This window comes from Brachyhypopomus gauderio, chromosome 5 (genome assembly GCF_052324685.1).
Source record: "Brachyhypopomus gauderio isolate BG-103 chromosome 5, BGAUD_0.2, whole genome shotgun sequence".
NCBI classification, from domain to species: Eukaryota; Metazoa; Chordata; class Actinopteri; order Gymnotiformes; family Hypopomidae; genus Brachyhypopomus; species Brachyhypopomus gauderio.
Window position 1 is genome coordinate 24,792,202 of NC_135215.1, and position 26,498 is coordinate 24,818,699.

At 45.8% G+C, this 26,498-nt stretch overlaps 3 protein-coding genes across 15 annotated transcripts in view; 2 read left to right on the forward strand and 1 right to left on the reverse strand.

The window, feature by feature from the left end:
- Positions 1-17: 17 nt before the first annotated feature.
- Positions 18-10,568, reverse strand: cyp51 (cytochrome P450, family 51). 2 transcript variants are annotated; one of them, XM_077006653.1, is made up of 11 exons: positions 10,485-10,568; positions 10,168-10,349; positions 9,931-10,029; positions 9,612-9,788; positions 8,724-8,850; positions 8,240-8,414; positions 7,760-7,879; positions 7,185-7,380; positions 3,782-3,877; positions 1,284-1,452; positions 18-947 (listed from the first exon to the last, which is right to left on the reverse strand). In XM_077006653.1, the coding sequence occupies exons 2-11, from the start codon at positions 10,327-10,329 to the stop codon at positions 766-768; spliced, it is 1,503 nt and encodes a 500-aa protein (XP_076862768.1). In that variant the 5' UTR covers positions 10,330-10,349; positions 10,485-10,568; the 3' UTR covers positions 18-765. The 2 variants fall into 2 exon arrangements, with proteins under 2 accessions (XP_076862768.1, XP_076862767.1); XM_077006652.1 differs by having other exon boundaries at positions 10,168-10,554.
- Positions 10,569-11,395: 827 nt separating this feature from the next.
- On the forward strand, positions 11,396-15,936 carry nup42 (nucleoporin 42). Its single transcript, XM_077006655.1, has 7 exons — positions 11,396-11,632; positions 12,074-12,311; positions 12,391-12,479; positions 12,703-12,779; positions 14,554-14,640; positions 14,775-14,871; positions 15,120-15,936. Exons 1-7 carry the CDS (start codon positions 11,491-11,493, stop codon positions 15,704-15,706), a joined length of 1,317 nt encoding a protein of 438 aa, XP_076862770.1. The 5' UTR covers positions 11,396-11,490; the 3' UTR covers positions 15,707-15,936.
- Positions 15,937-16,170: 234 nt separating this feature from the next.
- The window catches only part of tert (telomerase reverse transcriptase), a 28,463-nt gene continuing 18,135 nt past the window's right edge, over positions 16,171-26,498 (forward strand). For 8 of the 12 annotated variants that reach the window (XM_077006657.1, XM_077006662.1, XM_077006664.1 and 5 more), the window contains exons 1-16: positions 16,171-16,474; positions 17,418-18,675; positions 18,887-19,073; positions 19,203-19,356; positions 19,720-19,881; positions 20,529-20,690; positions 21,101-21,190; positions 21,292-21,374; positions 21,630-21,746; positions 23,062-23,133; positions 23,237-23,422; positions 24,447-24,573; positions 24,730-24,791; positions 25,128-25,267; positions 25,441-25,566; positions 25,807-25,954. In XM_077006657.1, the coding sequence (XP_076862772.1) occupies positions 16,259-16,474; positions 17,418-18,675; positions 18,887-19,073; positions 19,203-19,356; positions 19,720-19,881; positions 20,529-20,690; positions 21,101-21,190; positions 21,292-21,374; positions 21,630-21,746; positions 23,062-23,133; positions 23,237-23,422; positions 24,447-24,573; positions 24,730-24,791; positions 25,128-25,267; positions 25,441-25,566; positions 25,807-25,910 (3,246 nt within the window). In that variant the 5' untranslated portion in view covers positions 16,171-16,258 and the 3' untranslated portion in view covers positions 25,911-25,954. Of the gene's footprint in view, positions 16,603-17,417; positions 18,676-18,886; positions 19,074-19,202; positions 19,357-19,719; positions 19,882-20,528; positions 20,691-21,100; positions 21,191-21,291; positions 21,375-21,629; positions 21,747-23,061; positions 23,134-23,236; positions 23,423-24,446; positions 24,574-24,729; positions 24,792-25,127; positions 25,268-25,440; positions 25,567-25,806; positions 25,955-26,498 lie in introns of all 12 variants that reach the window. The other 4 variants (XM_077006665.1, XM_077006668.1, XM_077006666.1 and 1 more) reach the window with 4 other exon arrangements.

The window sequence follows — 26,498 nt, forward strand, 5'->3', positions numbered from 1 at the left end:
TTGCAAAACACATTACACTTGGTTTTGAATCTTTATTGTTTTAAGAAGCATAAAGCTCTTTAGTCTGACACTGATGACACTCCCCATGAGCTCAGAAAAGCCTGCAGTGGTATCATATGTCACTGTAGCAATACCATCATAACATCACCCACACCTGTTAATGGCATTTGTTATGGAGTCTAGGGTACATGTAATTACCACTGTCATAAAAATTTACCTGAATTAAACGGAATTGTTCATTTATAGACTGAATGATTACTGTAGATTAAAATATTTTCATTGAGCTCATTAAGAATGTTTTAACACAAGATTAAAAGTATTTTAAGAGTCTGAACATAATTTTTCTTCATTTGGAACATTAATTATCATTTTCAATGATGTCTCAGATGACTTCAAGGCTTCAAAATCCCAATCAAGACAAAAACCAGGGGAACAGAAGTAAGTGCACTGGATTAAAAGTTTACGTACTTTTGCCAGCACTGAAAACACTGACAGCACTGACAGCCGTGACAACATTGGCTGCTGGGAAAACATGATCAAGCAAGTGGCTTACAGACTACCATCAGAAATCAGCTTCAAAGCCACATCTGTGTCTTATATTCCGGGTTGGAGTCTGTGCAGAATCCCAGGGTGTGAGGGGTAGAGTCTGTGCAAAGACTCAGGGTGTGAGGGGTGGAGTCTGTGCAAAAACTCAGGGTGTGAGGGGTGGAGTCTGTGCAAAGACTCAGGGTGTGAGGGGTGGAGTCTGTGCAGAGGTGTGAGGGGTTACAGCTGCGTTCGACACCTGTAGCGGATCACTGGATTATTTGGGGTGTGGATCATAGTGGTGTAATTCACAGTGGGGAAGTAGTCATCCACCAACTCAAATTTGTACAGTCGCAGCATTGTCGACCAGATCGTCTTGATCTGCACATATGCAAAGTTCTCCCCGATGCAGCGGTGACGACCTGCGGGTGAAATGTTTCTGCGACTTATTGTCTAGTAAGATATCTGACATGTAACATGTATTGATAATAGTTGGCCATTGAAATTCCTAATTTTATGTTCTCATAAATGTTCACACATTCCTGTGAGATACTCTACAGCAGACTCCCACTGTTTAACTACTCAGACATTCTGGAGCTGTTTCCAAACTAAAGCCAAGTCACGGTAATGTCTTAACTGCTATTAAAGACTTGACAAATGGTATGTTTGTAGTGGAGATTTAGGATTAGCTCATGGTAACTCCATCAATCAACATCTCCCTCTAGAGGAAAAAGATCCCATTATGGATCCGCTCCCACCTGCTCCGAAGGGCACGTAGGCAAACTTCTCTCCGGCAGCTGGGGTGTCAGACAGGAAGCGCTCGGGGCAGAACTCTAGTCTCCTCACCCAGGCATCTTGCAGACGGTGGTTCACAGTGGGCGACACACACACCTGGTGCCCGGTGGGGATGGTGTAGTCACCCACTTTCTACAACAGGGAGAGCAGTATGAGAGAATTAGTAAACTTCAGTCAACAGGTCACTTCACATTCTCTTACTGTTCTCCCTCCTTCTGGCCTACACCACCCTTAAATACCCTGGGCCCCGCCCTGGGCTAAACCAACATATTGGGTAGGCGTGTCTTACAGAGGAATAGTAACATTAATTATTGTACATCATACACTGCAGTGTTTTAGTCTTAAAAGTAGCTTGTTCCAATGTCCATTGTTAACCTTTTACCGGTAAGTATACTTTTGAAGCAGGTTCGGGAAACGAGGCAGAAACTGCTTAATCCAGAAAATCCAGAGGAGGGAAACTTTATATTCCACGCAACTCAAACAATAGCACTGTTCTCTCCCCCTCCCCTGGCGCGCGCAGGCGCCGCTCCCCCAATGTCACTTAAAGGGCTAAAACTCCCTGAGTGGCCAAATGCCTGTCTGTTAGGGAATTCGCTGCGAGGAGTAGTAGTCGCTACACTTTAATGTCCTGTTCTCTTTTATCCTGAGTGTTCTTCTGCAGCTCCCTCTACCCTTACACAGTCATGGGCCCCTCTGACCTGTATAAGGGCCGGAGCTGTTCCACCCCAAGCTCTTTGGTGGGTGTTCCCGGTAAGTCCAGTCTCTAGAACGCAATATTGTGTGAGGCAGATCTCTGACCTCATCACAGTAACCCAATCTATTATGATCACAGACAGTGGTGGACAATGAAGTAATGAAGTAAATGTAATTTGTTACTGTACTTAAGTAACATTTCCATGTATCTGTACTTTACTAAAGTACTTTTATTTGGTAAGACTTTATACTTTTACTTCACTACATTTCAAAGCTAAACTTTTTACTTTTCACTTCATTACATTTACAGAAACATCTCGTTCCTTTTTTATTTTTAAATCAATGCTTAATAAAATATTGAAAGGTCCATATGTAACAGACTATAACCAATCAGCGCTCAGTAAGAGATTAAGACTTGTATGCTAAATGGCTGAGGATCTGACATGGCTGCAACAGATGGCTTCCCCCAACACCCCTGGCCTTATTTAGCCCAATTGTTTGAATTCCTCGAAAAAGAAAAACAATTCGTATTCCTTCAAGTGTATGTGTGTATTCCTTCAAGTGTATGTGTATTCCTTCTGTATTCCGAAGAACACATCGCTGTCATCATTTATGAACTCGCCATCAAACTTGAAAAAACATATCGAGGTAAGTTCGCCATTAGATGAGTACTACCAACAGGGTGGTTTATATACCCCAGTTAATGATATCACATTGAAACACACTACATTTAATAGATGCTTTTATCCAAAGCAGTGTGCTAGTACCCAAATTGTAATCTGTGGAGATGCTAAGCGCCAGTTTAACACAGGAGACTCCCACATCAAACGTTAAAGCCGGGGACACATACACGCGCATTTGGCCAAGCGAAGCGGACTTCGCAATTAATTCCTAGGAGGGAGGCGAAGGCAAGTAAATATGAGCGAAGCGAAGCAAAATTATTAAAATTATTATTATTAAAATTATTATTATTATATTAATTATTATTAACTAATCGGCCAAGTTTAATATTATGAGTTCAGTTGGTTGGGCTGCACACAGTTCTAGTTCTAGGTGCTAGAGCTTCTAGCTTCCCTGTCCCACCATGTGGTGGACAACGTAGAACCTCAGAAAAAGTCCCCCAAGCTAGGACTGAAGTGACCGGTTTGAAATTATTGTTCGGTTTTGTGGTGAATTATGTTTTCATATTAAACGGTTTGTCTACTTGTCTACCTTTCTAGTGTTCTAGTGTGGAAATGAATGTCTTGAAGATAATATAGGCTAGTTTTGAGTGTTTTGTGTTTGCTAGGCAAATGTAAGGCACTGTTTCCTGTTCACGTGTTGATCGAGTAGGCCTAGGGGTTTTGATGTGATGCTAAGAAAAAAAGGTTTTTACTTTTTAATACCTAAGTATTAAATACTTAAGTACTTAAGTATTTTTGAAGGCAGATACTTTTGTACTTCTACTCAAGTAAAAAATTGAGGTGAATACTTTTATTTTTACTTGAGTAATATTCAATGCAATGTAACTGTACTTTTACTCAAGTACATAATTGGTGTACTTCGTCCACCACTGATCACAGATGAGGTGGAAGAAACCCATGCTATAGACACCAATACCTGGAGACTTTGAACTCTTTCTGTTGTCCTTGTTTTGACATGGCCCGATTTAACCCTCTGGTCTTGCATCATTGAAACCCATCAATGTAATGGTCAGTTCTGTTTTTCCAGGCAGGTGTTTGTTTGATGGCTGAAAATGCTGTGTGCACCTGGAGGCAGTATGTCATACCTGAGGAGATCGGGCCATCCTCATCATGGTCATGATTGGTGGACGCAGTCTCAGGGTCTCCTTCAGACAGCAATCTAGCAAGGTTAGCTCCTTTACCTGCCATCGAACACACAACAAACAACAAACTCAACTCACTGTCCACCAAACACTCAACAACAAACTCAACTCACTGTCCACCAAACACACAACAACAAACTCAACTCACTGTCCACCAAACACACAACAACAAACTCAACTCACTGTCCACCAAACACTCAACAACAAACTCATCTCACTGTCCACCAAACACACAACAAACTCATCTCACTGTCCACCAAACACACAACAACAAACTCAACTCACTGTCCACCAAACACTCAACAACAAACTCAACTCACTGTCCACCAAACACTCAACAACAAACTCAACGTCCACCAAACACTCAATAACAAAATTCTCACTGTCCACCAAACACACAACAAACTCAATTCAATATTCAGACCATCTGCAGTTTGATCAGGAACACCAAAAAAGCAACCACACAATTATTTTCATCACCCTCCACACTCATGAAGACTATATCTCTTCCCGGTTTCGTCACATCCTCGGTAGCACAGGTTCGCAATTTGGGTGTTATTTTAGACTCCACACTCTCTCTGGATGCGCATGTAAAGAACGTCACCAAAATAGCATTTTTCCATCTTAAAAACATCGCCAGACTGCGCCCCTCTCTTACTGACTCAGTGGCGGAGACACTTATACATGCTTTTATTACTTCTAGACTTGACTACTGTAATGGAATGTCACGCCACTAGGTGGCACACTAGAGTTAGATTGTTCATGATGTACCGAGCTAGGAAAAAAGTAGAATAAAGTCAGTTCATGCACGGAGATCCACGCTGGTGTTACTGTCTGGTTCTTATAAATATATACTTACCCACACAACATTATACATGGTGTCAGAAGTTGGTGACAAGTATCCGACAGAAGATAGAGTTGACAGAGAAACAGAAAAAAAAAAGTTTTTTTTTTATCTCGTCAGTGACTACACCTGTAGCGAAGTAAGCTAGCTCACGGAGAAGCAAGTAGCTAACTCGTTTACTCGCAGTGAGAGAAGGGAGGAACGAGGAAGATGGATCAAATCTTTTCGATACCACCACCGGGACAGTCCAGTCACCATCTACGACTCCAAGGTCGTACTACGTGGAGACAGAGATGGGCACACTGAGAAGAAACCGAGCTCAGCTCACTGCTCTTCCAGAACCAAACCAGCCTGTTCCAGAGCCAGAGCAGCCCAGCTCTAATGTAACTGTGACCAGATCGGGGCGAGACTCCCGTCCACCGGAAAGACTGAACTGGTAACACTTAGTATAGTGGCCTGCTGTGAACAGGACAGAATAAACTCCTACAGCAGCGCCCGAAGGGTCAGGCAGTCTACCCTGCCCTTCTAGTCTAGAGACAATTTAGATTGTTATCATTAACCATACTCCTTATTGTCAGAATTAATGTTATGAGTAGAGTTAATGTGAAGAACTAAAAGGGATATGGTAAATAGCTAAAAGGGGGGGATGTAATGGAATGTCACGCCACTAGGTGGCACACTAGAGTTAGATTGTTCATGATGTACCGAGCTAGGAAAAAAGTAGAATAAAGTCAGTTCATGCACGGAGATCCACGCTGGTGTTACTGTCTGGTTCTTATAAATATATACTTACCCACACAACATTATACAACTACTGTAACTCTGTTTTAATTGGGCTCCCTATGAGTAGCCTCAAGAAGTTACAGTATGTCCAGAATTCGGCAGCTAGACTCATGCGCACCAGGACATGGGAACACATTACCCCCATATTAAAAGACCTGCACTGGCTTCCGGTTCATTACCATATTCAGTATAAAATACTGCTTTTGGTTTTTAAATCCCTGCATGGTTTGGCTCCTTGTTACCTTTCTGGCTTACTGTCTACATATACACCATCACGCTCACTTCGGTCTGCAGATGCTCACCTTCTATCCGTACGCACTGCAAAACTCAACATGTATGGTAGAAGAGCATTTAGTGTTGTTGGTCCTAAGTTATGGAACTCCGTCCCCCTGTACCTCCGCACATGTACATCCCTAACTACTTTTAAGAAGCTTTTAAAAACTTACCTTTTTAGTATTGCCTTCTTAAATATGTAGGTTCACATGTGTATGTGTTTATGTATATGTGTGTATGTGTGTGTCTCTTTTCTCATCTGCCGCTTCTTTCTAATGTTTTTAGTTATTTAATAATTTATTTTAAATTGTTGGTGATTTATTCTAATCCTTTTTAGTTTTATATAAACTCTTGTTGCTTTTTCCCTTGTAAAGTGTCCTTGTGTGTCTTGAAAGGCGCTTATAAATAAAATTCTATTATTATTATTATTATTTTCAGTCAGTCTGGGATTGTGGCATTGCACACACATCTAAAAAAAAAAAACAGAAAATGCTTCCTGTATCAGCTCACAGTCCTGCGTGGTCTTCAGAAGGTACTCTGCTAATTCTTCTGTTCCAGATCACACCACATTGTGCCAGTGCAGCAAGGCAGTCATCACCATCAAACCTACATTCTGGTATGTGTGGTTTGGTTTCCAAAGCAGCTGACTGTAACACTGTTTAATCTGTGGTTGCTGTATTTACATTTACGGCATTTAGCAGACCCTCTTATCCAGAGCAACTTAAAAAAGTGCTTTGTATCTGATCACAGAATTTATCCTAGGTAATAGTATGGATTGGCCAGAATTCAAGATACCATTGAGTCAGACTACTACTAAACTACAGGAGTCAACGTCATTACCTAGTGTTTTGCAAGTTAAATGTTTGCCAAGAAGCACAAATAACCATAAACAGACATACAATTTAAGAACAGGTGCAAGTGCCGAGTTAGTGCTCTGTTAAGAACTCAACAAACAGGTGAGTCTTCAGTCTACGCTTAAAGATAGCAATAGACTCTGCAGTCCGAACAGCTAATGGAAGATTGTTCCACCATCTTGGAGCAAGGACGGAGAATATTCTGGAGCTTTGTCTTCCATGAGACTTTAAGCATGGAGTTTCGAGTCGAGCCAAGCTTGAGGTTCTGAGTGCTCGCTGTACGGATCGGCTTTTGACCATGGACATCATGTAGGGAGGGGCTAGTCCATTTTTGGCTTTGTAAACAAGCATCAAGGTTTTATATCTGATACATGCCGCTACTGGAAGCCAGTGAAGAGAGCGTAGCAGGAGTCACATGTGAGAATTTGGGGAGACTGAAGACCAGTCGTGCTGCTGTCGTTAAAAATCTTCAATATTTAAAAGTGTTTGTGGTTAATATAGTGTTTGAAACTGTGTTTCTCTGACCTGGTCATAGCTGAGAGGAGGCAGGTGTCTGTGGGTAATGTAGTGTTTGAAATGGTGTTTCTCTGACCTGGTCATAGCTGAGAGGAGGCAGGTGTTCCCCACAGACAGTTTTCTGCTCACTATAGCAGCGGTCCTGCAGGGAGCCATCTTGTGCCAGGAAGAAGCCAAGCCAGGCGCTAGTGGTGGATGAGGTGTGCTGTCCAGCCAGTAACAAACCAATCAGCATCCCTGCGATCTCATCATCATTCAGTGTCTGCCCATCTCTACAGCACAAAGACAACAACACTAAAACAATAATAAATCATATTAGGTACGGTCATAGTCCCCAGGATAACTGGAATTACTGGATTATTATTCTGTATCTGTCTACATTATTTCCATTTCTGTGTCCTATTGTAGTGTGTTTTGTTAATGCTCTATTCAAAGATAAAATTCAAACCCAACTACCTTAGATTTACAGGTGCTGTGTGTGCGTGTGTGTAATATTTCAGGATGTTTCAGACAGAGGTCCCTCCTTGCACATGTGTGTAAAACTTTATAAAACTGCAGGCACCACAAGGGTGCACCATCAGTACACTAATGATTATCAGCTTGAGTAAACAGAAACAGCAACAGCAGGAGTTTCAGATGAACGTAACGTACTTGTATGTGGCATCTATGAGTGTCTGTAGAATGTCATCTTCTTTCTCTGTGGACTGTCTGCGTTTCTCAATCACTTTGTAGAAAATGTTTTTGAGTTCTCTGTGAGCCCGGTCCCTCCGCCTGCCAGTTCACAACACAAATCACCATCATCTCACAGTTTCCATTTCACACTAATGACAACTTGAATTTCTGTTTGTTTCTGACATGAGGCGGGTGTGTGCGGGTTTCCAACGTGAGGTGGGTGTGTGCGGGTTTCCGACGTGAGGTGGGTGTGTGCGGGTTTCCGACGTGAGGCGGGTGTGTGCGGGTTTCCGACGAGAGGCGGGTGTGTGTGTGGGTACCTCATGTGAGGCGGGTGTGTGTGGGTTTCTGATCTGAGGCGAGTGTGTGCGGGTTTCTGATGTGAGGCGAGTGTGTGTGGGTACCTGACGTGAGGCAGTGTGTGTGGGTACCTGACATGAGGCAGGTGTGTGTGGGTACCTGAAGCTGGGCAGGGGCAGCCATCCGGGCAGCAGCCAGGCAGCGTGGGTGAATCCTCCATCCAGGTCAGCATAGAGCTGCGCCACCTTCTCATCCAACATGCTGCGAATCTCACGGCCATGCAGACACCTGCTTGCCGTGAGGATGATGAGCTCAGACAAAGCCTCAAACAGATCTGAGGGAGAAGAGAGGAGTGAAGAGGGGCAGAGGGGGCAGAGAGGGGAAGGGGGCGGTGGAGGGGATGGGGGGCAGAGAGGGGCAGGGGGGCGGTGGAGGGGATGGTAGGCAGTATGAATCCAGTCAGAATAATGAATGATGAAGGAGAGATGAGTGGACAGGAGGACAATGTGTGGAGGAATTAAGAGAAGAAATGAAGTGGGAGAAATCAGATCAGTGTCTGGAAAAACAGACAGCAACAGCGCCACCTGTCTGCTTGAACATTACAGATTAAAGAACACTCCAACAGGGGGCGCCATCCTCTTACTTCTCTCCCCGCTTTCCCCCCAGCGTTTGAAATACTCCTTTGTCTCCTCCTCAATGACCTCCACATGCTTCTTGAAGTGAGCGATGTTCAGCCCCGTCTTCAACAGCTTCTTCTGCTCCAAAAACACCTGTACACATACAGGGGTGCACGTTTCACAAGGGGCACGTCTCCCACGTTGCACGTGCACCGGGACCGCAGCGTTAAAGTCATGGTGATTCTATTCAGCACCATGCACAGGACCACAGTCATCTGTCACATTACAGCATGTTTGAGCAGTGCAGGTGTTGTGCCGAATTCACCACCCCTGCCGGGAGATGCATCCCCTTCTCGGGAACTACGTGCTGTATGGCTTTCTGGATGAAATTATGTCCCACACATACTGTGTTGTATGTGAATGCTGTCCCTGTTTCAGTCTGTTATAAAACATATGCACTGAGGAGTCCTGACAGCAGTGCATCCTGTTATGTTTAATAATATTTTTTCTAACTGACATGCATATACGTTCTATATTTAATTTTATGGTGATGTATCTGTAAAACTGGCCGTTTGTGTCTATGGCTAAAATTATTTTGAACTAGAATCAACAAAATTTTAACGAAAAGATGCAAGGAGATGCTCTTTTTTGGCAGAACACCTGCCAAGAAATGCACCCCTATTCTGGCTATACTGGGGTTACATTCATGAAACTCATGGAATCAACATAAATTGGTCCCAACTATACACTTCTAGAGAGTGAGTCCCCGAGAAGGGGATGTATGCATCTGACGTCGGGGGTGCTGAATTCGGCACAACACCGGCAATTAATGGAATTTCAATAATGTCGATGATCACTGATCAGTTTTATCATCTCATCAAAATGAACAATGGTCATTATGAGCGGTGTCCTACCGGGTTTGGGACGTCGTAGGCAACCCCTTTGCCGAACACCGGAGTAGTTAGTCGCGCGTACACGTCCTCCGCATTGAGATCTTCGTTCTTGCTGTTGAACAACAGCGCGGCAGCATCGCCACCGATCAGGTAAGTAAACGTCTTCCCCACCATTGTGAAACTCACTACCGGCCCATACTGCACGTGCACAAACAAACGACTACTGTTAAAACCACGTTATAATAATCTTGTAGGGCACCGGCAGGTACCCCGTAGTTCCGAGTACTCCGCGAAGTTGAGATAATCACAAACATAAGTACTAGGTAGTATGGAGTACTACCTTCTCATATGCATTTTCCAAAAATTCGATTGGGCTTTTCCCGAAAGCGATGGCATTACCCAAGAATGGCAAACGTGCTGGGATGTATGGAGGATATTTCTGTTGAAAAGGAAAATCCTTTGAGTTCAAATTCGTTCATTCTATTGTGATCCATGTATGTGCAAGGTGGCTAAGTGAGTAAACATCCTAAACTGAATGAAAAAGATATTACTGTCCGCTTGACAGGCTTCCACTCACCTGGCCTTGGCCCTGGGAGAGGTGTTGTCTGAAGACCAGCGTGGACAGGTACGCCAGTGTGAGTGACAGCGCAGACGTCGCCAGGACCAGCGACGCCAGGTTGTCGCTCATCTTCTCCACTGTGTTTACTATCAGCTGACTGCTGATGTCAAAAATAGTCATCTTCGCTCCGCACAGTCCAGCTACATAAAACGTCAATCAGTTACAACGAAAAGATGTTGTGTTCGTGCAGTTATCAAAAGTGACAACCCAATTTGGCCTGTTTAGCTTCTGTGCTTGTGTAATAAAAATAAGGCTACGCAGAGCAGCGTGCTTACTTCCCAGCTCGGCTCAACAAAACTTTAACCGCTGTGGTCCGTCTCATAATATCATAATTTGGATACCTGTATAAAAAAAGAAAGAAAAATAGTACTTCCCACCCCTTATGACACTAGCCGCATTCTATTGGTTGCAGTTATGTGTCCATCAAGTAACTCCATGCGCCGTGTGAGTTGATGCGCGTTCTGATTGGTCGATGGTGTCTGATCTGATATCTGCTTATTTGATGTCACTGGTCCGCTAGACAACATGTCGCTGCTGTAGGTTTGCATTGGAGGAGTGTATGCGAAGCAGATCTAAGACACTTCCCGCCAGTCTGTCTATTGGCTACTTTCTAACATGCCTTCTAATTGGAAAAAAAGGACGAGCAAATTAATATTACGTCTACATTCGTTTGAAAAATTATTAACTTCGTCAAACGTTTTTATTTTAGGAGAGCTCATTAAACAAATAATCCTTTTGTTTTGGGATTGTGGTTTAGAGTAGGGTAAAGATAGGGATTAAACAGGAAATGGTTACTCGTTCCCTTATTGATCTTAAATGATTATCAATTCTTCGGTATGACTGCATAAATAAATGCTGAAATTACTGCAGACGTTTTGCTAAATTCTCCTGGAGAAATAAAACAGACTATAATTAAACAGTAAAAATACTGATGCATTTGATTGAATGCAAATCTGACAGTTACGCGGGACAAACGCAGGACTGGACTATAAACCACATCATAAGAGCAGAAACACAGTGAGTCACATCTGAGCCCCAACATATCTGCACAACCTGTGGAGGCCTGTCAAGTCTGCCATTGTGGTTTAATCTAATTCAATAAGTACAGCCGCAATACTGAACCTGGTCTGAGACTTCATTTCTTTTATTTGCATTTGCGTGTTATATTCATCTTCAACAGCAGGGGGTGGTGTGTTTTGTGGCGTTCAGTCTACTGTGGCGTCTCAAAACGAAGAAGAGGAATCTCAAGTCTGATTAAGTTGGGTTGTTGTTTTTGGTGTAATGACTGTATGTCATTTTTTTCTACAAGGAAGGTGTCGGTATGGAGAAAAATGTTGGAATGAACATCCGGGAGGAGACAGAGGCGGCGGTGGACATGGAGACTACAACCGTGGAAACCAGTCTAATCGCGGTGGTGGAGGAGGTGGGTTAGCGCTTGTAGCTAGGTTAGCTAGCTGGAGTGCCTTGAGTTTGTTTTTGTTTGCGTTATCCTGCTACAGCGAACTAGTTAGCTACCTAGAATCTGTTCCTAGTTCCCTGATTGCTAGTTAAGTCAACGTTAGATAGCTCTGGAATTAAGTTCATCCTGTTCTCTAGTTAGTTTGCTAGTTTGTTTCTCGAGTTAGCTAATTCTCTGACAGCTTCTCCTGTACTTTGCAAGATGTCTCTGAAAGACCTGCTTCTTACTACAGGCTGGTCTTTTTCATGAGTGTATATGTTATAGCCTTTATGGTTTGTCACCGTCATGCATAAACTTGAGCCCTTAAGTGTCTCTAAGTGTGTGTCTAACACACCTGACTGAATGAGTCGGTTCACTCGTCTATTTTATGTGCAGACCAGCTGATGGCTTTCTTTCTCTGTTCAGGCTTTGGTAACCGGGTGTGGATTAACCCCTCCCAGCGCTCTGGTGGAGGAGGCCACAACCAGCCCTCCACCTCCTCACGTGGAGGGGTAGATTGGGGTGGAGGTGGCAGTCGCGCTGCAGGAGGACGCGAAGCAAACTCCTCCGGCTTCAGCTTTTCCCAGAACAGGTTCTCTGCCCTGAGCTCTCAGAGTAATTTCGACAGCAGAGGCGGCTCAGGAGACGAGAATGAGAAGCACCTGTAAGTGGAGAGGCGTGCGTTCGTGCGCGTGTGTGTGTGGTGCGTTGTGCCATACATTTACTTGATTTCCATTTTGCAGCGATGCTATCCAGAAAGATATGGAGGTTTGGCTGACCTCTGGTCAGTGGCCGTTCTCCAGCTACTCTGTCCTTAAAGCCTCCATCTCAGGTGGGTGTCCTACATCTCAGGTGGGTGTCCTCACAGCTGGACTACACCCATGTCTCACATTCAGAGTGTTTAAGATTTCTGTCTGTTAGATCACTCAAAATTTGTGAATAAATCCTGTGGCATTCAATGAGTATTTACTAGAGTTTTTACTAGGTGTTTCACCACTGCTGTGTGCAGGGTTTGGTGTGTAAACGTGTTTGTAAATGTATGTCTGTGTTTTCAGGGTTTGTAGAGCTCTCTCCTGAGGAGCTGAGACTAGAGCACTATAGCAGGAGAGCATCTGGGGACATGGAGTCCTACGTAAGCAAAATTCAAACCACATTAAAATTACACTCGCACTGTTTTTTAATGTATATATGGATTTCATTTCACTGAAAGAACTTGTGGCCATAGGTAAGCTCTTTCAGTGAAATGAAAAAAAATCAGAAATAAATTAAGACCGTAGTGTTGGTGACTGAAAGAATGAGATGGTGAATACAAGCAGCTGAAATGAGTTTTCAGGGTGTCTGGGCTCTGCCTTGGAGATAAGGTGAGGAGCACGGTCATCTGGGAGAGGCTCGGAGTAGAGTCACTGTTCTTTCACGTTGAGAGGAGCCAGTTGAGGTGGTTCGGGCATCTGGTCTGGATACCACCTGGGTGCCTCCCTAGTGAGTTGCTCCGGGCATGTCCAACTGGGAGGAGACCTCGAGGAAGACCCAAGACACGCTGGAGAGATTATATCTCTCGGCTGTCCTGGGAACGCCTCGGTATTCCCCCAGAAGAGCTGGAAGAGGTGACTGGGGAGAGAGAAACCTGGGCCTCTTTGCTTAGGCTACTGCCCCCACGAACGAACCCAGATAAGTGGATGAGGATGGATGGATTTCACTGAAAGAACTAGAAAATTATTAAGCAAAGATATGTAATTTATATCACATGATGAACATCTATAACAAGTTTGAGAAACCTGGATTTAATTTGCTTATTTTAACACAATTATGGTGGGATGAAAAAGATGAGAAAGAAAAAGAAAAAACATAAGACCAGTCAGAATAAAATGCATGAAGCATGAAGTCATTGGCTGGGCCATTGCCAAGTTTGTTGGCTAGATGCTGAATATGAAGAGGATTATAAAATGAACTAGTTCCTGTAGGAGGATGAGGGAAAGCATGGAAGGTGTAGAGCAGGGGTACTCGAATAGAAATGATGACTGGCCACATTTTATTTTTTACTTAAAAAAAATAAAGTGCAATGAATGTTTAAAATATACAATAAAGAGGTTGAGAACTGAATGTAACGGTATATAACTGTAACGGTGACTGCTGTTGCTAGGAAATGGTGACAGCAGGTAACAAGTAGCAGGCCGGGGGTCCTAAGATGATCCACCACCATTTTGCTGGCCTTAGTATTTCCTGTATTTTATTTTATGCTTAATTGTTACATTTATTGGTGATGTGTGTGTGTGTGTGTGTGTGTGTGTGACAGAGATGAGTATTGGACACTTTCGAAAATACAGAACAAATCGCGTCCTGTATCGGTTCAATGTGCGATGCAACATTTAACTACACAATGTGCACAAATGTTTTTTTTTTTCTTTTTAGAAATGTATGACAAGTGCCACCTCTCATTAGGAAGGTAATACAGTGGTAAAATATTGTAAATACCTGCAAATCTCCTCAATGGTGTACTCTAATGCCATGGGTGTGTTTTGGATCAAGCAAGAACCACGTGTCAACTTAACCAATGAACAGTGTCAGTGAGCAGTACGTAGGCTGCTACTGCGTCGGGCTGCGTTCAGGGACAGTCGGAAATTACAATTTTCCTCGCAAATCTTTGCCAATCTCCTAAGTATTATTCTGTAAAATAACCATTTCCTGTGGGGTAGAGGTAGGGGTGGAAAGGGAACCCCCCCCCCCCCCCCCCCCCCCCCCCACACGCGCGCACACACACACACACACACACACAGGGCTGTCTACACACACACGGGGATGTCCACCCCCCCCCCCCCCCCCCCAACACACACACACACACACACAGGGATTTCCACATGCACACACAAGGCTGTCGCCTGCCTTAATGGCTCCTGTTGTGTTTTCAGATTAACTCCGTTCAGCAGCTGGCCAGCCAGTGGAGAGCCAGAGTCCAGGAGCTCAGGGCCATGAACCCTTCCACACGTGCAGCCATGGTGAGATCTGCTTCCCCCTACTGCGTGGGAGGACCTAAAAGCTTACACAGCTATTGTTTTCTTACATAAGTTATAGTGTTTTGCAGGAAGCTGTAGTTTGAGTGTACATTTGGTTTTTATTTCATGTTTTTCAGACAGCAGAGTTGAACAATCCGAATCCATCAGGTGGTGGGCTGTTCGGTTCTTCATCAGGGTTTAGTTTGTCATCTTCATCTGGCTTTGGAGCAGGAGGTAAGCTGTGTGAACGATGTGTGCATGTGAACGTTAATCGTTGTCTGTAAAGTTCATAGAACTACTCAGATGTCTTTATGGGGTGCCATAAAGGAATTCTGGTTCTGAGAGGTAGCTGAAGGAAGACTGGTTGTGTTTTGTTGGTATTCCAGGTCAGACCAGATGTGGCTTCCGTGTTTGTTGAGCTCCACATTTTGTGAGTGAGATGTCCGCTCTGTGTTTAATGCACACTGAACTGTGTTTTTCAGGATTTGGCTCGAGTGTACAGAGCAGTCCCAATTTTCCCAGTCCAGGATTTGGATCACACAGCACCCAGTCCAGCCAATCTGGATTCGGATTACATAACACTGCGACTGGATTTGGATCAGACAGCACCCAACCAGGCCTGTCTGGATTTGGATCAGACAGCACCCAACCAGGCCTGTCTGGATTTGGATCAGACAGCACCCAACCCGGCCTGTCTGGATTTGGATCAGCAGGTGGATTCGGGTCAGCTGCTCCATCCGCAACCCCGTCAGCCTCCTCCTTCTCCTTCACCGCTCCTGCAGCGGGTCAGACTTCTGCTGGGTTCAGCTTCACCTCCCCCACACCCTCTGCAGCAGGGTTTGGGAGTGGCTTCGGATCCTCCACTCCAGCAGGGGGCAGCATCTTTGGCGTGGCTGCTGGCAGCAGCAGTATTGGCTTTGGTGGGATGGGTGTAGGTGGAGGAGCCCCAGAGCTCCACACCCCTCAGTGTGAGCTCACAGCAAACGAGCTGAAGGAGTTCACAGCTGCACGTTTCACCCTGGGGCAAATCCCCCTTCGACCTCCACCTGCCGAGTTGCTCACGGTCTGACCCGGACGCAGATCGTTCTGTTTCCTGAAAGTGCTGAAGGTGTGCGGATCACTGAACCTTACCACAGGCCTTCCTGCACTCGGACACATGGACTTAATGCACCATTCAGGACTTTTAGAGCTCTGGCTTAATGAATGCTTGGATAAATTAGTACTTTTGTATTTTTAAACATTTCATAATTAGTTCTGTAGATAATCTTTAATTAAAATAAACTCGTTTATTTATGGGCATTTGGCTTGTGTAGTGAATGTTGAATTTTGGGGTAGTATTGTCCAGCGCAGGTTAAAGACAATAATAGAAATGTTTTTCATTTGTATATCTTCTAGAATTTTTTGTTATTTACCTGTTGGTGAGTCACTAGACAGCAGGTGGTGGTAGTAACTCACCTAGCCGGACAATCTGTCGCAGGTAAGTAGCGCTGTACCTTTAAGTCAAAGAGCGCGTCCGATTACCAACGTCTTTAACATCCGGGTCCTTGACGAGACACCGCCGTCATTGGAGCGCTTTTACCGCGGGTAGAAGGAAAACAGACGGATGTAAACAAACGTGAAAATGTCGGAATGTAATTTAACACGTGTGCTTGGGATCCTCGGATCTCTGTATCCTCATGTGCAGACCTTAGAGGAGTTTTCAGAGAGCATCGTCTTTACAAATGGACAGAAACCTGTTTTGGTCGAAGAATCTGACACGAGCCGATTCAGGTCTCTTGTCCGGGGGGTGGTCGTGTGCACCGACAGCCCTCTCCGCCGGAGCCCGAGCGGCGTGCAGGTGTGTTAACCATGTCTACCGCAATGTATGTAAAATGTGTACATACACATTTAATGGTTGAGAAATTATTGCAGCCAGAATGGCGCGGACGTCTCGTACTGCTCTAGCCAGGTCCGTTTCTTCGAAATGTGAGTTTTACAATATGTTCACTATTTTATTGTCCCTCCCGGTACTGAACGCAGTTACGGACCAGCTTTCCTGTTTCCAAACACGTATCACACGTGGTAACGGATTCACGGAAGACTGCGTGGTGGTCTTAAGAACAAACAATATTGGAGTTAACAGTCCAGCGGGTCTGTTTAGGGGGACAGTCACAGCTCTCAGACGCTGTTTGAACCTTTTAGGCATCACTGAACTGGGCCCCAGCACTGTCTCCTCACAACAAGGCGGTCTGGGTTCGATTCTCGGTCCGAGCTGCTCTGTGTGGAGTTTGCATGTTCTCCCTGTGACCCCCCACCCCCACCCCCCCGTTGATGTACTAGACCCCTTATCAACAGATCGAGAATGGACTGTAGAGTAGCGTAGAGCTTTCATAATACCGTTGAAGTTGCTGAATCCAAAAAACATTTAATAACATTGAAACATCAATAAACCACGAGAATCAAGTGGTTATGTGGAACCTTAGCCACATGTAAAAATAATAGATGAGAGTATCACCGTGATAGGTTAACGTTATCTGTGTTTGAATTATTTTTAAAACAAGCTAATTTCAAGTTTGTCAAGTTAAAAATAAAGAAATTGCTGCTTGCGTGTTTACAGTTTAGTAGCCTGTTTAGTCTGCATAGTGTACTGGTGGTGTTTAATCAGTGATGTATAATTGGCAGTGTTTAATTTCCAGTGGCTAATTGTCGGTGAATAATAGTCATTGTTTAATCATTGGTGTTATAATTGTTGTTGTTTAATTGCTGATGTACAGTATTGTTTATTTCCTGTCTTCCCACAGCTTGGCACACTGCCCGAGGTTTTGGCCTTTGTGCTCAACCACATGAAGAGGAAGAAGAGGAGGAATATTCTGAGGTTCGGCTATCATTACCATGACGGCCAGGGAGATTCAGATCCCTTTAAGTTCCATGGAGCTGTTTCTCAGAGCGCTGCCTTCATCTGTGGCAGTGAACTGTGGAGGAAGATCAACCAGAGGCTCGGCACAGATGTCACGAAGTTCCTGCTGCAGGACTGCACTGTGTTTGCTGCAGCGCCCCCTACATGTCTGGTGCAGGTTTGTGGTGTGCCTGTGTATGACCTGGTACCTGTGCGCACCTGGTCTGGGTTTTTCCTCACTGCCAGCACTCCGCACACCTGCAACATAACACAGGGGATCATGGCCAGGGCCCCGCCCAGGAAACATGTCAGAGCCCCGCCCAGGAAACATGTCAGAGCCCCACCTAGGACAGTTGGAGAGAGGAATCCCAAACATGCAGAAAACGCCAAAAAGCGAAAGAGAGGAAATTTAGAGGAAGACAAAGATTTGGGTCAAGCAAAGAAGAGATGTGTTGGGGTAGTAGAACATCATAGGTATTGCCCTGAGGATATAGAAATTACTACTGTTGGGGTGGAGTATACAGGGTTGGTCCATTCGGAGAGGGAGGAGTCAGCATCAACTGTCCCCACCCCACGTGAGGGATACTTCAGTTGGAAACCAAGTGATCAGCCCTGTCCCCGCCCTTCTTACTGCTCAGTCCGGGTACTGAGCATGCTCTATGGTGGGCGGGGCATGAAAGCCTTCCTGCTCAACAGGAAGTTGTGCCTAGGGGTGGGTGGAGCCCAGCGGCTGCAGGGAGCAGACCTTGTGAGGAGGATTTTCCTGCAGGGTAAGGCCTGCCTATCTGGCGCAGAAGGAAAGCCGGCGAGACTTCCCCAACGCTTCTTCACTATGGTTCCCCTCTTCAACCGTCTGCTGAGACAGCACAGGAAATGCCCCTACGCTTACTTCCTTCGTCAGAAGTGCTCAGGGGGTGAGGGGCAGGAGGAGATGGCGTCTCTGTTGGCCTCACATTGCTCCTCCTACAGGGTGTACCTGTTTGTCAGAGAGTGTTTGCGGCAGGTGGTGCCGCATGAGCTCTGGGGCTCCCACGGCAACATGCTGCACTTCCTGTCGTGTGTGAAGCTCTTCCTGCGGATGGGCAAGTTTGAGAGGCTCTCGCTGGCACGCATCATGTGGAGGATGAGGGTGAGCGACTGCCTTTGGCTGGGCCACAAAAAACGTAAGTGAACAAGCGTAACGTACGTGTGTGTGTGTGTGTTTGTTTGTGTTTATTCTGTAATGACACATTACTGATGATTGTGGTGATGGTGGATCTGTTCCTGTTAGAACCCAGCATGCCATTCTCTCCCATTCTCTCTCTCTCTCTCTCTCTCTCTCTCTCTCTCTCTCTCTCTCTCTCTCTCTCTCTTCCCCCCCCTCCCTCCTCTAAGGCCACTGCCCCAGTGAGCAGCGCTACAGGGAGTGGATCCTGGGTCAGTTCCTGTTGTGGCTGCTGCATGGTGTGGTGCTGGGGTTGGTCCGCTCCATGTTCTATGTGACTGAGAGCTCAGGCCACAAGCATGCGCTGCGCTTCTACCGGCGAGACGTCTGGGCCAAGCTGCAGGAGCGCGCCTTCAGGTAACGCCTCCAGAAACACCTCTCCTGTGGGTCACCTTCAGGTAACACCTCCACAAACACACAACAAACACACACACGTCTGGCGGGGAGTCATGTGATGATGTTCTTGGCATTGTGGGTGTTTTGCAGGGAGCACCTGTTTAAAGGTCAGTGGGAGGAGCTGACCCCCCAGCAGGTGGCTTCGCTGCCTAAAACCACAGTAATATCTCGCATACGGTTCATCCCCAAAGCAACCAGCATGCGACCAATCACACGACTGAGTGGCTCAGGAGTCGCTATGCAGGTCTGGAGTGTGTGTGTGTGTGTGTGTGTGTGTGTGTCTTTTGATTGTGCTTTTTGTGTGGGGTTTGGAGAGGCTACGCGATGGGTACAGGGGTGGCGTTTACAGGCGTGGCGGGTAAAGGGGTGGTGGGTACCGGCGTGGCGGGTACAGGGTGATGGGTACAGGTACGGCTGATCAGTTCAGTCAGGCAGTAGGTGAAACTCATGATTACATTCAGTTCACGTCAATATAAAATATTAATTTTATATCAATATTGTAGGCTATTATTACTTTGCATTCGTTTACATGTCTCTGTGTGTGTGTGTGTGTGTGTGTGTGTGTGTGTGTGTGTGTGTGTGTGTGCGCGCGCATGCACTCCTGCAGCAGTTCCAGAGCTCTGTGCGGGACCTTCAGAACGTGCTGGGTGTGTGTGTGCGGGAGCAGCCCTCTCTCCTCGGCTCCACTGTGTGGGGGAGACAGGACATCCACAGAGTGCTGAGCTCCGTCAGCTCACAACACACACCACAGCCCCTATACTTCGTCAAGGTCTGGACCACACACATGCATACACACACACACACACACGTGCACACCCTGATCACGTGCGCATTCTCGCTCAGATCACGTGTGCAGTGTCACCACTTCACTCCACCTCCACTCTAATGTGTCTCTTCACTGAAGCCATTAATATGCTTCTGTTTTATTAGCATAATAAAATTTTACACTTTTGTACAATTATTTGTGGGAGTGGGGACCTGTCCAAGTCGTGTCCACTGCTAGGAGTTTTAGCTGAGGACTTGTATAGTTGGTGAAACACCCTGGACACTCGAGCTGTAATGTCCACTGCAGCTTCACTGGAGGTTGAGACAATCCAGTGCTCCTGCACCACCGAAACCAGCTCAGCATTCCACACACACACACACACACACACACACACTGACACACACACTGACACACACACTGACACACACACCGACTCACATACTACAGCCTGTACTTCAAGGTCTGAACTCACGCACACACGCATGCACATACAAATACACGCATGCACACAAGTACACGCGCAAGGACACACACACACTCTCCTTCACAACAACTTCATTCTTAAATGCCTCATGTCTTATTCTATCTTCCCCACCTCTCTGTCTCTCTTTCCCACTCTCCTCTTCTGTTCCCCCCCGTGACGTGTGCAGGTGGACATCACTGGTGCGTATGACAGTCTCCCCCATCCGAAGCTGCTGGAGGTGGTGCAGAGGGTTCTGGGTCCTGTACGAGACGAAAGCTTTTCTCTCAGACACTATGCTAAAGTGTGGACAGACTCCACACACAGCCTCAGGAGACGCTTCTGCACCAAGGTGTGACTAATCTGACACCAGAACAGCTCTGGCTCTTACTGTGTGGTTGATTAAAGTGTGGATGGTGGAAGCTGGTTCTGAACCAGTTTACAGGAGACCTCCTTCAAATCACTCATACATAAATAATAGCTTATGATGTCTTGCCTTGTCTGGAATCTACAACTGGCAACACGCACAGACACACACCCTTATTTAATGCAATGGTTTGTAATTCTAGTAGTGAATTAAAAACAATGCTAATTTGGATTGTGCTGCGTGTGTATTGTTTGCGTGCACATAACTCTGTTTTGATAGTATATTTCACATTTTGACCGTTGTGAGTGTGCATGCGTGTTTGCATGTTTCTGTGTGTGTGTGTGTGTGTGTGTGTGTGTGTGTGTGTGTGTGTGTGTGTGTGTGTGTGAGATTAGGCCGATGCTTGCGAGCCCTTGAACATGAAGGGTTTCGTTCTGGAGGAGCAGGACAGTGGGAAGCTCCACAGTGCCATTCTAGTGGAGAAGGTCAGTAATCAGTCAGCATTGGCCAACACAGCTGTTAGTCAGTGGGAGGGATCGGTCTTGGCAGGACTGATTGGTTGAGGGCCGCTTGCTTTTTGTTGCAGTACACGCTTGAGGTGAGGGCAGCTGACGTCATGCAGTTCTTCGAGCATATGCTCAACAGCTACGTCATTCAGTACAATCAGAAGTACGTCTGCTACTGCGCCGCCATACATGCTCTAAAGCTCCTCTCTCTGCCCAGAACCCCCTTATTCTACCAGACTGCTGTTGGCCACTGTGCCATCAGACTGGGTGAAGTTTGGGTGAAGTTTCGGTGATTGTATGTCTACATCTCCAACCCATGATTGTGTGTTTCTTTGACTGTGTGTCCGTGTGCGAGACTGAGTGTGTGTATGTATATGACAGCACTTAATTGCTTGAATTGTGCGTGTTTTCGTTGTAGATGGTACCGGCAGGTGTGCGGTGTTCCTCAGGGCTCAGCTGTCTCCACCATGCTATGTAACTTGTGCTATGGCCACATGGAGAACTCTCTGCTGAAGGACATCACAGACAGAGGAGGGTGAGTCTGCTAATCCTGACCTTAATCCTAAGGCTAATCCTGACCTTAATCCTAACTCTAATCCTGACCTTAATTCTAACCCTACTACACAGTGACCACACAGAATACAGTTGAGTCTTGAGCCCTTCTCTTCTAGTACCTGCACAGCTATTGTTCATGTTTCACCCATCTCACTGGGGACGCTGCGTCTCACTGGGGACGCTGCGTCTCACTGGGGACGCTGCGTCTCACTGGGGACGCTGCGTCTCACGCGGGACGCTGCGTCTCACGCGGGACGCTGCGTCTCATGCGGGACAGTGTTTTACAGCCATGCCTGCAGGGGGAAACATGACCGTGAAAAGGCAATTAATGAGGGCTCGAGGATCCCTGCGGGCCTCGAAAATGGGGCCATTTCTATAGTATACTGTCTTCTTCTTCTTCTTGCAATTCCCGTTTAGGGGTCACCACAGCGGATCAAACTCCTCCATCTGGCCCTGTCCTGAGTGTACTCCACTGACATACCAGCCACACTCATATCCTCTACCACTGAATCCATAAACCTCCTCTTAGGTTTACCTCTCCTCCTGTACATGTCCAAACCATCTCAATCTAGCTTCGATAACTTTATCTCCAAAACATGCTACATGTGCTGATCCTCTAATAAACTAATTTCTGATCCTATCCTTCCTCGTCACTCCAAATGAGAATCTCAACATCTTCATCTCAGACACCTCCATCTTCCTCACCTGTCTCTTTGTCAGTGGCACTGTCTCCAATCCATACAACATAGCAGGTCTCAACACTGTCCTATAGATCTTTCCTTTCATTCTAGCAGACATCCTTCTATCACAGATTACCCTAGACACTTTATGCCATCCACGCCACCCTGGCTGCACTCTCTTCTTTATTTCTCTTTCACTTCCTCCATTACTCTGTACCCTCAACCCTAAGTAGGGTAACTCGTCAACCTTCACCAAATCAACTCCTTGTAACTGGACCTGTCCACCGTCTGCCCTCTCATTCACACACATGTACACATTTTCCTCCTGCTCACTTTCATTCCCCTGCTCTCCAAAGCATATCTCCATCTTTCCAAGCTCACCTCCACCTGCTCTCTACTCTCACTACAGATCACAATGTCATCAGCAAACACCTTAGTCCAAGGGGACTCCTGCCTAACCTTGTCCGTCAGTCTGTCCATGACAATTGCGAACAGGAAGGGACTCAGGGCTGATCCCTGATGTAGTCCTACCCTCACTTTAAACCCATCTATCATTCTATAGTATACTGTTATACAGAGAAATGTGTGATGGTGCGGACTCTCTCTCTTCTGCAGGTGTCTGATGCGGCTAGTGGATGATTTCCTTCTCATCACTCCCAAACTGAGTAAAGCGGTGCACTTTCTAAAGTACGACTGTTACACACCCCACAGTATGACTGTTATATTATTATATTACCCCTCTCTCTCTCTTTCTTTGTCTGCCCATCCATGTCTTTTCTCTTTGTTTCAGAACTTTGCTTGCAGGAGTTCCTGATTACGGCTGTGAGATCAACCCTCAGAAAGTGGCTGTGAATTTCCCTGTGTGTGAGGACCTTCCCTTCCCAGACGTCACTCAGCTGCCCCCTCACTGCCTCTTCCCCTGGTGCGGTCTGCTGATTGACACACGCACGCTGGACGTCTACAACGATTACTCTGGGTAGGGAGCTGCTGGCTGACCACCTGCAGAACATGTTTCCCTGTCTGCTGTTCTACTGGATAGTGTGAGGAGCAGATCCGTACTGAATCAGAAATGCCGTTCTTCCCTCCTATTCAGTACGCCAAGGCAGTATGAGATAACAGGTAGTATGTCCAAGGTTATGAAAACTGCCAGTCGCCTACTGAAAGAACGCACTGCTTTAACGGTTGAGCAGAGCGTACTGCGTTGAAATCTCGTGTCTACTGCTTAAGTACGACATTTCGGATTCATCTCTTGTTTACCAAGGTGGGGGCAGCAGGAGGAGGAGCATGTGTTTAAAGTACCCTCGTTAACCTGTGCTCGTTTACCTGTGCTCGTTAACTCGTGTGGTTAGGCTGTGAGCTTAGGTCACTTATGTCTTTATTACATTCGGTAACTTTTCACTGCATCCAGGTTTAAGTGTTCTGTGCATTTCAGGGAGCTCTGAACATGATTTGAACTTCACATTGATGATTGTGATTGTAGAAACATCTGTGTTTCTATGCATGTAGTCTATGGAATAAATCACTGCTGCGTTAAACCTCAGAAAACCTTTATTCAGCAGGCAATATTCAGTATTCTTCAGATGGTTAGGGTGTTTTAGTTAAATACCTGGTGTTTGGAATCCAAACACACAGTGATGGAGGCTGTTTATTCTCTGTGGATGTCTGAGATGTCATTTTGACCTTGATTGCAGCTCTAAAACCAAACATCTTTCACATTTACATTTAGGGCATTTAGCAGACGCTCTTATCCAGAGTGACTTACAAAGTGCTTTGCAGCTGTTTACAGAATTCATCCTAGATAGTCCTAGATACCATTGAACCAGACTAGTACTAAACTACAGGAATCAGTCATGACCTAATATTTCAAATAAATAGACTCAAACTTAAACATTGGGCAGTTTAATAAAATGTTTAACATTGCAATATTAATTTTAGGAAATGTCTGCTTAGCTCTAACTGTCTAACTGTTTAATTGTAGCCAATGGTCTTCCCACTTTCAGGTATGCTGGCCTATCGCTGCGATACAGCTTGACACTTGGCTCCGCCCACTCAGCTGCCGTATTCATGAGACAGAAGCTACTGATGATCCTGAGGCTGAAATGTGACCACATCTTCCTGGACCTGCGTGTAAGACACAAGCACAACCATACGCGCGCATGCGCGCACACACACACACACACACACACACACTCAGTGCAGAACAGGAATCAGCCACAACCTTTATGCTAGGTCATGATCTCTCTCTTTTACACATGCTCTCTCTCCCTCTCTTTCCTTTCTCAGCTGAACTCTGTGGAGGCAGTGTATAAGAATGTCTACAAACTCCTCGTCCTGCAGGCGTTAAGGTATGAGTCAGCCCTCTCAGAGACAGGGTTCCAGGCAGCACCATGGAGGTAATGTCCCAGTAAGTGAGGATCTGGTGCCCCTGTCCTCTCTGGTCGTCGCTATGACGATCCCTCTGATGTGCTCTGTGAAAAGTGCATAATATTTTGTCTAAATCAGCATTCTTTCGTATTCTGTAATGTCATGTCATATACAATTGTGGATTGCCAAAATTGTAATAAGACATTTTCTGATATCTTATTTTGATGTTGTTTTATCACTCTGTGTGTGTGTGTGTTTGTTGAGGTTTCACATGTGTGTTCAGGTTTTGTGTGTTGAGGTATCACATTTATGCTCAGGTTTCACGTGTGTGTGAGGAGTCTGCCGCTAGGCCAGAGTGTGAATACCAACCCCAGCTTCTTCCTGCACATGATCTGGAGCATGGCAAAGAACACACACCGCAGCTACACACTCAGCAACACAGGCACGACACACACAGGCATGACACACACACACACACACACACACACACACACACACACACACACACACACACACACACACACACACCGCAGCTACACACTCATCAACACATGTAAATAAATTCTGCCTCTCTCTCCTTCCCTCTCTCTTTCTCCCTCCTTCTCTCTTCCTCTCTCTCCATCTCTCTAGCTGAGGATGTTAATGATGAAGTATTGCAGTATGAGGGGGTGGAGCTCCTCTGCTGTTTTGCCTTCCAAGTGGTTCTGAGTCGCCACCGGCCCGCCTACCACTGCCTGCTCCCCCGCCTCCACAGATGTGAGTGATGGTGCAGGAACAGCAGTAGGCCCCGCCTACAGTAGTCCCTTTCTGGACTGTGCTGATGCGTAACAGCAGTTCAGATTTAAAGTGTTTCCTGTGCTAGAGCACTTCGCTCTTTAGTGCTCGGCTGTGATTGGGTGTTTAGCCAGTTTGTGTGTTGATTGTGTGATTGCAGTAGCTGTATGTGGTGTTGTAGCTGTATGTGGTGGTGTAATATTGTGTCTCTTGGTGTGGTAGGGCGAAGGCATCTACTGAGCGTGCTCCGTGGCATCAGGTTGGGGCGGGTCCTCCAGGCGGCCACACCTGCTTTTCCTCTTGATTTCAGAACCATCCGAACCTGAAGGAGTTGCTCATAACTCCACTGCCAGAACGCTGCCTCCAAACTGTAAGGCCTTTGTGATTGCTTTGTTTTGCACCTTGTTGCTTTAGCTCTGGTAGGTGTAGTTTGCGTCAATGTGATTATCTATTTCAGTCTTCTGTTCCAGTTGCGCTGGGTCTGTTAAGGACACACACACACTCACACACACACACACACACTCACACACACACACACACTCACACACACACACTCACACACACACAGAGGAGTAAGCCTGTAGACTTTGCTCTCATTGTTTATTATATATTAGTATTTCCTTGTCTACAACATTTTTGCATGTTAGATATGTTGCAATACTCATTATCGTCATTGCTAACTTGCCCGCTTGGATAACACTTATTAATAGGAAGTGATGCTGGAAATCTAATCAGTCATAAACCATCTCCACTTCAGGGATCTTACTGGTCTCTTCTGATTGTTTCAGATGTGCACTGTCAGGTGATCTCAGGGTAGCAGCACTTTCATTATGACATTCGTGTTATAATAACCATGTAATAATTGACTGGACTGTGGGGGGAGTTCAGGAACACACAAGTGCTACATGGGGAAC

What these genes read in the sequence shown, in the direction of transcription:
- nup42 (XM_077006655.1), top strand. Translation starts at nt 11,491, where the DNA reads ATGACTGTATGTCATTTTTTTCTACAAGGAAGGTGTCGGTATGGAGAA. An exon ending in TAATCGCGGTGGTGGAGGAG is followed by an intron (nt 11,633 to 12,073) that starts GTGGGTTAGCGC and finishes TTCTCTGTTCAG; the next exon opens with GCTTTGGTAACCGGGTGTGG. An exon ending in GACGAGAATGAGAAGCACCT is followed by an intron (nt 12,312 to 12,390) that starts GTAAGTGGAGAG and finishes TCCATTTTGCAG; the next exon opens with CGATGCTATCCAGAAAGATA.
- cyp51 (XM_077006653.1), bottom strand. Translation starts at nt 10,329, where the DNA reads ATGACTATTTTTGACATCAGCAGTCAGCTGATAGTAAACACAGTGGAG. An exon ending in CTGCCCCTGCCCAGCTTCAG is followed by an intron (nt 7,880 to 8,239) that starts GTACCCACACAC and finishes GTGAACTGGCAG; the next exon opens with GCGGAGGGACCGGGCTCACA. An exon ending in CTCATAGATGCCACATACAA is followed by an intron (nt 7,381 to 7,759) that starts GTACGTTACGTT and finishes TTTGTGCTGTAG; the next exon opens with AGATGGGCAGACACTGAATG.